Genomic DNA, 9,125 nt, shown 5'->3' with positions numbered 1-9,125 from the left:
TAATGTTGAGGTAATATTATTTTTTTCAGATGAGATCCTGTTCTCGGCGGTGTAGTTGTAGTTGTGAAGGTAATGTTGAGGTAATATTATTTTTTTCAGATGAGATCCTGTTCCAGTCGGTGTAGTTGTTGTTGTGAAGGTAATATTGAGGTAATATTTATTTTTCAGATGAGATCCTGTTCTAGTCGGTGTAGTTGTCGTTGTGAAGGTAATGTTGAGGTATAATGTTGAGGTAATGTTTATTTTTTCAGATGAGATCCTGTTCTCGGCGGTGTAGTTGTCGTTGTGAAGGGAATGTTGAGGAATTTTTTTTTTCAGATGAGATCCTGTTCTCGGCGGTGTAGTTGTCGTTGTGAAGGGAATGTTAAGATAATATGTATTTTTTCATAGCAAAAAGTGTTTAATTTGATGTATTTAAAAAGCGAAAGGAAGAAGAAGTCTACGTTCGCTTCTCGGCTTTGCCTATTCTATATTATAATCGCTAGATACGTGCACGAGCTGTGAAAACAATGTAAAAAGTTGAAGCGTTTTGGATTTTTTTGACGATTTCCGCTTCCGTGAAAACCCGGAAGTTGATGGTGAATGTTGTGAATCGGGTTAAACTCCCTGAGGTAAAATTGCGACAAAGTTAAAAAAAAAATCAGAATAAGAGCGACGGATTGCCGATTATATCGACGATACAGTTCGTATTTACCTTTTCGCAATGTTTTGAGGAAGAATCCGATGCCATTGTTTGCGTTTTGATCGCATGTTGTTGAAGACGATGTTGTTGCCTTGATTTTTTTCCGTGCGACTCAAAGTACCGGTTTCTTTGCAGAATCAAACCATGGAGGTTAAGTATTGATACGTGAGAGAAAATGTACCCGTAAGCCAACGAGAGTTGCCGTGACTTCTCGGCCTATTTGAAATGGGAATCCATCCAATCACAGCGATTTTTTTGTTGATTGTGCAGAACGTTTTGTGGAAAGCAGGCTGTCCTGCTTATTGAGGTTATTCTGGAGGCGTCGATTGGTGATGCACAGGCTTTGGGTTTTTTTTTTCCAGTGAAGGCAACGTTACGTAGTTGTGGTCCACTGCACGAAGCAGTCTCACGTCAACGGTTACACTGGATGGTTTGCCATTGCCTTTCCGGCGGAATTCAGTGCATGGCGACAAATGGCCTACTCTTCGTAAAAGACACCGTCGTGAAAATTGTTTTTTACCGTCTTTAAGATAATGCCAGCAGATGGGACAGCCAGCTGAAAGTCGACCTTGCAGACGGGGCACTCGGTGATGCAACCCCCCCCCCCTGAATGCGAACAGTCGTTGGGTCTGTTGTCGAACACCAGTTGGGCAACTCGTAGCTGAGTGCACTACCTCTGAGGTGTGTGGCCATCGCCCATCAGCGTCGCTTATGACACTTTAATAGCACATTGTTCTGATCTGTAGTCGGTGTGGTGGTGGTGGTGATCGTTTGGCACTTTAATAGCACATTGTTCTGATCTGTAGTGGGTGTGGTGGTGGTGGTGATCGTATGGCACTTTAATAGCACATTGTTCTGATCTGTAGTGGGTGTGGTGGTGGTGGTGGTCGTATGGCACTTTAATAGCACATTGTTCTGATCTGTAGTGGGTGTGGTGGTGGTTGTATGGCACTTTAATAGCACATTGTTCTGATCTGTAGTGGGTGTGGTGGTGGTGGTGATCGTATGGCACTTTAATAGCACATTGTTCTGATCTGCAGTGGGTGTGGTGGTGGTGGTGATCGTATGGCACTTTAATAGCACATTGTTCTGATCTGTAGTGGGTGTGGTGATGGTGGTGATCGTATGGCACTTTAATAGCACATTGTTCTGATCTGTAGTGGGTGTGGTGGTGGTGGTGGTCGTATGGCACTTTAATAGCACATTGTTCTGATCTGTAGTGGGTGTGGTACTGTTATGGATTTGGAAACCTTGTGCACACAAACAGCCAGAGTCCTTGAGCTTAGTTATTTCGATAAGTTAAGTATGTGTTTACAGTTAGAATCCCTCCTTCTGTCTAATGGGAATTTCGTGTGCGCTACGAGTTTTTTTTTTGTGAGGTTTTTACAACAACTACAACAATGCCACCGTCCCGCACTCGACCGGTCGCCATTGCCCACGTGTTTTTGGCTGAAGGCGATGGACAGAGCCTCCATCGCCTCAGATCGAGGCTCGGTCCCAAGGAAGGGCATGGACCGTTTTCTCCAGCAAATGAGTGAAGGGTGAGCATGACACGCACACCCCAGCCAATCGGGAGGTGACCACGGGTCGTCCAACAGCCCCTCGTCCAATCAGGAGGCGGGTGGCGAGGTGAAGAGACCCTTCCTACCTCAAGAAGGGGGGGGGGTTGGGCAGACAAGAGTGCGTTCTGCAAGATCGTTGCGATTGCGGTCTACAGTCTTGGTGGCGAGTGCGGCTTGGTCTGGGTCGTGGGTTCGAGTCCCACCGTGGTTGCTTGCGTTGGAGCGCTCGAGCTGGGATCCCCGTTTCCATCACGGACTCTGAGCTCCACAAGTGCGGGTCTGGTGGAACCGCACCAGGCGGGGAGGTACCCAAATAGGCCCCTGCCCTCAGCTCGCTTTCCCTCTGAGCTGAAAGGCCGAAATAAAGACCTGACGGGTGTGTGTGTGTGTGTGTGTGTGTGTGTGTGTGTGTGTGTGTGTGTGTGTGTGTGTGTGTGTGTGTGTGTGTGTGTGTGTGTGTGTGTGTGTGTGTGTGTGTGTGTGTGTGTGTGTGTGTGTGTGTGTGTGTGTGTGTGTGTGTGTGTGTGTGTGTGTGTGTGTGTGTGTGTGTGTGTGTGTAGCGCCAGTCTGATAAGTGGAATTGTTAAGTGCCTTGTACATTGTGAATTACATTTCTTATTTGTGATAACTCTGCTCTTTGTGTGCTTCCCCTCCCCGATTATTGTTATAAATAAACCCCTGTTAAGTGTACCAGCTCGTTTTCTGTGCTTTCCTCCATTGGCCTAGCATGGTACGTATTGAGAATTAGTAAGGCCGTTTTGTGCCGTAAATTGTTCATTTGGTCCGGCGCGGCTTTGGTAACTTCCGCTCGGTTACGCCGGATCCGAGTCGGTGATAGCGACTCGATTCGGACAAAGTTGGTCGAGGGTGTGGTTTTCCCCGGAAGTTGGACGACGTGGGTATTTAGGTATATTGAAATTAGGCAATTGACCCTACCCCACGGGACCCGTGAACGCCATGCACTGAACCCGTCAGCTAAGGGACCCGTGAACTCTCATACTTATCTGAGAGTCACGACTTAAATTCCGGGTGTTCGGTGGGAGACTACTCCACTGCTCCACATAGTGATCGTTTATCGCCACCGAACCCCGGCCCACAACAATATCTCTTCCACAGACCTGTCCACCATCACTTTAGCACGAACCATCAACACTTCCTGTGGCTCATTTCTCAACAGCCTTCTCTCCTTCATCAGTTCATGCTTCCAGCTAACCTATCTACCATCTACACACAAAACGTCACAAAGATGATGTGTTGAGGCAATCTGCTCGAGCACAAGCAAAATGTCAAATCCATCCCGACCGAGCAAGCTGTGACCAATCTCTCACTGATCACTCCCTTGCAACGTGTGAGCGCCTGCTGAGGTTGAATCGTTTCCGCAAATCGTGAAACTTCCACGGCAACTGGACCAGATGGGATCAGGACTTTTAATCATTGAGTCCTGAGTATCTTGTCTGATGTTTTCTTTCCATGTTGTTTCACAGTTATTTCTCTGATGATGTGTGCAAGCAGTGGGTCTGCTTTCATTACCTTCTCTACAATGTTCTACCTGTCCCCAAAGCATAATTTTGGAATCTCTCTTATTCTTGGTCTCTGTTAAAGAGCCTATCTGCCTCCCTGTAAATTCTCTTTTTCTATGTTGTTGATTCCGCCTTGTGTCAGTTGCTGATCCCTCAGAGGTGGGCTCCGGTGACTTTCCTGTCTGCCGATGCAGAGAAAATTCGCAACTGGCCGTCAGCTTTTGGAACACCTTTCAGTGTGGGACAGTCTCTTACTCACTCACACTCTGCTCCTCCTCCTCCTCCTCATGAATCTTGCCCGATCAGTTTTTTGTGGTCAGTTCCTGGGTGAGGTACAGTCTGTGGATCAACCACAATCTTTCCTGGGCAAATGATCACCAAACTGACCTCCAAAGATGATCCCTGCCTTGGAATGACTTTTTCTACATCAAGATTGTGATAAACCTGTTCTTTTCCCACCACAAACAGGTATCGAAGCAGTTTTCTGTCTTCTCATTTCTGGTCTCGGCCCATCTGCCTTCTCGGTGATTTGTCCCTTTTGTAGGTCCAACCAGACTGCACTTGATCTGTTTGTAAACCAGCTTGTTACCCTCACCATATCCAGGCTAACTGCTCTCTTCCAGTCTCACCCTCCCACCCCACACCCCCCACTGTACCCATGACTGAGGAATCTCCTCCTGGAGTTTGTCCAATCCTGTTCTTCTCTCCACCCCATTAAATGGGAGCCATCACCATCTCGTGTTATTCCCTATTCATATTCATGATCTTTTCCATTGTCACTGACTCTGCTATCCTATACACCCACACAATTGCAGGGTTTTTTTTTTTTTGTACACAGAGTCAAGTTGTGTGGAAGAGCGATAACACAGAACGGATCAGAACACAACATATCAGTCGGTGACAAAGTCAACAAAGGAACAGTATAAAGAGAAGGGGGGAAATGGCAAAAGTAGGGCCATGGGAAAAAATAAACGGGGACAGACAACGAGGGAGGCGGTTAACGATGAGGGGTAGGGGAGAATGCAGGAGGTCGATAAGGTTGATACAGAAGCAAACTTTTACCTCCGCACCTCTGCAAATAGAAGCAAACAAAACAGAAGCAAACCATTGGGTGTCAGGTGTCGTCCTGAGGCAAAGCGAAGCTGATGTGGTGTGGGGGAGACTGGAAGATGCAGGCTAAGGGTGAGGCCAGGAGGATGATGGGTGGTTGGGTAGCCAAGAGAGGGGTAAGTAGTGGTGGGGTGGGGGATCTCAAAAAGTTGTGGATGGATCCGGATGAAATTTGGTGGGCAGGATGGGTGTGTGACGAGGATGAATTTTTGATTCAATTTTTGTGAAGATCTGAATCGATACTTGGATACGCGAGTTGTTTTTAGGGCATCTCTACCGAGATGACCTAATAAAGCCGGACCAAATGTCTGTCTGTCCGTACGTCCGTCAACAATTTTTCTTTCCGATCTTGATGAAACTTAGTATGTGGGTAGAGGTCAATGAGTGTTGCACAACAATACAACTTTTGTCCAGGGTCAAGGTACTGACATGGAGTGGATTGACATCATGAATGGACTTGGAGGGGAATTTATTGTCGTGTGTACACAACCTCTGCAAAATGGACATTTCAGGATTCCCAAGCTGGACAAACGGAGACAGACTTCCTGGGTGGAGCGGTTAAAAACGTTTTTGCTTTGAAGGCACAGAGGAAAATGGGGCTGTTGGTGCAAGAGGAAGTTGGATGAAGCATTTATGAGTGAAGAGGTTTTGGGAAATAAGCCTTGTGAAAAAGTAAAGGTGGAGATTTTGAAGAAGAATGAATATGTTGTTCCTAATGGAGTTGTAAGGCATGTTAAAATACATTTTTGAAGCGTTTTTATGCCTCCGCTGAATTGTTTTCAGGTTGTCTGTCCGTGTGTCCATGATGGGTTTTTCGTTACTGCAATAACTTTAGAACGGCTGAAGGAATCAAGCCAAATTTGGTTCAAGTATATATATATATATATATATATATATATATATATATATATATATATATATATATATATATATATATATAATGTAAAGATGAACTGATTCCATTTTGGGGTCAAAAGGTCAGAGGTCATGTTAGGTCAAAATTATGTTATCCTGCTAACGGAACCAGTGATGGGATTTTGATCAAACTTGGTAGAAGAATACAGTGTGATGCAAAGATAAACTGATTGGATGGCGAATGAAGAGGTCAAAGGTCTGATAGGTTTTGGTTACCACTGTGTCTCTCTGTATGTCTGATAGTCCCTGATAGGTTTTGGTTACCACGATAACTTAATGCCTGAAGGGATCAAAGTCAAAGTTGGTCCAAGTATCTATGATGATTTATACATAAACTGATTAGATTATGGAGTCAAGAGGTCAGAGGCGACCTCAGATGTCGCGATGTCGCGACCTCAGAGTGCCGTTCAAGTAACCTCTGCCACCAAAGGTGAAAGGAGGTTATGTTTCCACCCCTGTCTGTCTGTATGTTTGTCTGTTTGTGTGCAGAACTTCTCAAAAAGTTGTGGATGGATCCGGATGAAATTTGGTGGGCAGGATGGGTGTGTGACAAGGATGAATTTTTGATTCAATTTTTGTGTAGATCTGAATCCATACTTGGACATGAGAGTTGTTTTTAGGGCATCTCTACCGAGATGACCTAATAAAGCCGGACCAAATGTCCGTCTGTCCGTACGTCCGTCAATTTTTCTTTCCGATCTTGATGAAACTTAGTATGTGGGTAGAGGTCAATGAGTGTTGCACAACGCTATAACTTTTGTCCAGGGTCAAGGTCACGAGGTCATGCAAGTTATAAAAATCGCCATTTTAAAAACCTATTTAGTCTGCCATTCTACAAGATATTCGGCAACTGTTTATTGATTATGATAGTAAAAAATATTTTCTTGTATCTAACCGCACAGATTTTTGAATTTCCGTCCCGTTTGGTCGCCATGTAACCTGGAAGATGGTCAAAAACAGCTGCCGGTACAAAAACTTTTACTTCCAATCTTGATGAAATTTGGTATGTGGGTCGAGGTCGATGAGTGATACCCAACGACATATTTTTTTTTTCCCGGATTCGAGGTCAGGGTCAAAGTCACGAGGTCACGAAAGTTGTGAAAGTTGCCATTTTCAAAACCTATCGAGTCTGTCATTTTAGGAGATATCTGGCAACGGTTCATCAATTATGATAGTAAAAAAAAACATTATAGAGATGACCGTCACCCCCACATGGGGGTAATTTTTTAATTTGTAAAGTGATTCTTCACCACTGAGAGATGGGGTGAAAAACGATTTGTAGCATCATATTTCAAAAATGTATTGGGTCCGATATGTTCTTGCGGTGGAGGTATGCGCTCGACAGAGTGCCGTTTTGGTTACCTCCACCACCGAAGGTGAAGGATGTTATGTTTTTACCCCTTTCTGTCCGTTTGTCTGGGTACAGGATATCTCAAAAAGTTGTGGACGGATCTAGATTAAATTTTGTGGACAGGTTTGGTGTGTGACACGGATGAATTGATTCGATTTTGGTGAAGATTCGGATCTGGATCCGACTACTAGAATTTTTAAAGTGATTCTTCACCATTGAGAGATCGGGCTCAAAAACGATATATGGCACGAGATTTCAAAAATGTATTGGGCCAGATATGTTCTCGTGGATCAGGCATTACGGGGCAGAGGTGTGCGCTCCACCGAGTGCCCTTGTAGCTTTTATTTTATTTTAATGTTATTGAGGGCTGTTAAAGGAAGAACCGTTTTATTCAGTGAAGATTGAGTTTGGGGATATTGAAAAGGAGTAGCAATAGGGAATGAAGGAGTAACTGTGCATGGGGGATCGAGTTTGGTTTTTTTCTTTTCTTCTGTTGTTATTATTGTGCATCTCCATCACAGAAAGATAGTAAAGCTGACAAACGTTTACAGTTTGTCAGATTTTTATGTCCACTTACAGCCCCTTGTTAACTCAGCCCACTCACTTCCCTTGTCCTGTCTGTGTGTCCAAATGTAAGCTTCCAAAAAGCTTTTCTTTCCTCCCCATTTCAAGGTCTTCTCTTGTATGCTAACTCTATCACTGTATCTCCATCATTCAGTTCTTTCAGGAGCCTCTGTCTCTCTGTCTCTCTGTCTCTCTGTCTCTCTGTCTCTCTGTCTCTCTGTCTCTCTGTCTCTCTGTCTCTCTGTCTCTCTGTCTCTCTGTCTCTCTGTCTCTCTGTCTCTCTGTCTCTCTGTCTCTCTGTCTCTCTGTCTCTCTGTCTCTCTGTCTCTCTGTCTCTCTGTCTCTCTGTCTCTCTGTATATAGGTTTGGTGGCTGAATTGGGTTCACTTCACAGTTTGCTGAGGTGTGATGATCCTTTTTCAATTCACAGCAGTGACAGACTCAGACATTTCTTATTTTGTCTGGAATGAGCAGGGGGGAAAAGGTCCTATAAATACTCCCCCCCCTCCCGAGAGGATACTCAAATTGAGAAGGTTTTACATCAGGATTTCCACTGATTTATCTTCCACGGCACCAATCATTCAGAATGCCATTTGTTTAGCTTCGTAGCTGGTCTAATATGGTAGTGAACTTGTCTAACAGTGAAGCAACAGGTGGCGCTATAACTGAGCATTTGAGTCCACATTCAGATCTACTTTATGATAGCTTGTTCCCAGATATACTGTAATCTATATAACCTTGGCAGGCCTCTGCATTGATAAATGCTCACTCCAGTTTCCCTTTTGTTTGGAAAGTATCCCAAAACTTGTTTTACGCTGCCAATGCACAAATGTAATCGCAATCTCCAAAACGTGTTGTTGAATATAACAATGCACATTTAACATATTTGTGCTGTGCATGAAAATGAATATGTCACACATTTGGCATGTTAATTTTTAGAAGTCATTGCTACTGTTTGCAAGAATGGAATAGGTTAGATTTGATAAATGTGCCGATCATGAGAACTAGTAATCTTCCAACGAGTAAGGTCAACTTTCTTTTTTATTTTTCCACTCACCTGCAACTAGATTTGTATTTCCTGCCCATATATAGGCATATTGTATGGAGAGATAGTTGGTAGGATAGCCCTAAAGTATGCCAACTCGTCTCTGAGCTGTCTTTCCTGGGTTTGAATCTCAACCCAGATATAAACTCTCCCTGGTGTTTCAGTGTATGCACCATCCGTCATATGGACGTTAAAAAATTGGTTGTCCCATTTGCTGGATGCTAAAGAGCTGATGGTCTTTTTCCTGAAGAGCAGGCGAGTTATTGCCGGCATCCTGAACAGAATTTCAATTCCTGCCACTTTCAGTCAAACAGAGTGGTGACCTGTCCAGGGTTGCTGTTGGTGTGTGAGATCTTTTACAATGTATGTTCTATTG

At 44.3% G+C, this 9,125-nt stretch overlaps 1 protein-coding gene across 6 annotated transcripts in view; it reads left to right on the top strand.

The window, feature by feature from the left end:
- The first annotated feature begins 419 nt into the window (after window positions 1-419).
- Window positions 420-9,125, top strand: part of LOC147019626 (trafficking protein particle complex subunit 6b) — a 71,394-nt gene continuing 62,688 nt past the window's right edge. The window contains exon 1 of one of the 6 annotated variants that reach the window (XM_085894174.1): window positions 420-611. In XM_085894174.1, coding sequence (XP_085750300.1) covers window positions 576-611 — 36 coding nt within the window. In that variant the 5' untranslated portion in view covers window positions 420-575. The other 5 variants (XM_085894177.1, XM_085894176.1, XM_085894179.1 and 2 more) reach the window with 5 other exon arrangements.

The sequence above is a fragment of the Eptatretus burgeri genome, chromosome 9 (assembly GCF_056783735.1).
Source record: "Eptatretus burgeri isolate ZD-2024b chromosome 9, Ebu_testis_v1, whole genome shotgun sequence".
Lineage (NCBI taxonomy): Eukaryota > Metazoa > Chordata > Myxini > Myxiniformes > Myxinidae > Eptatretus > Eptatretus burgeri.
This window is presented reverse-complemented; position numbering and strand designations above follow the sequence as displayed.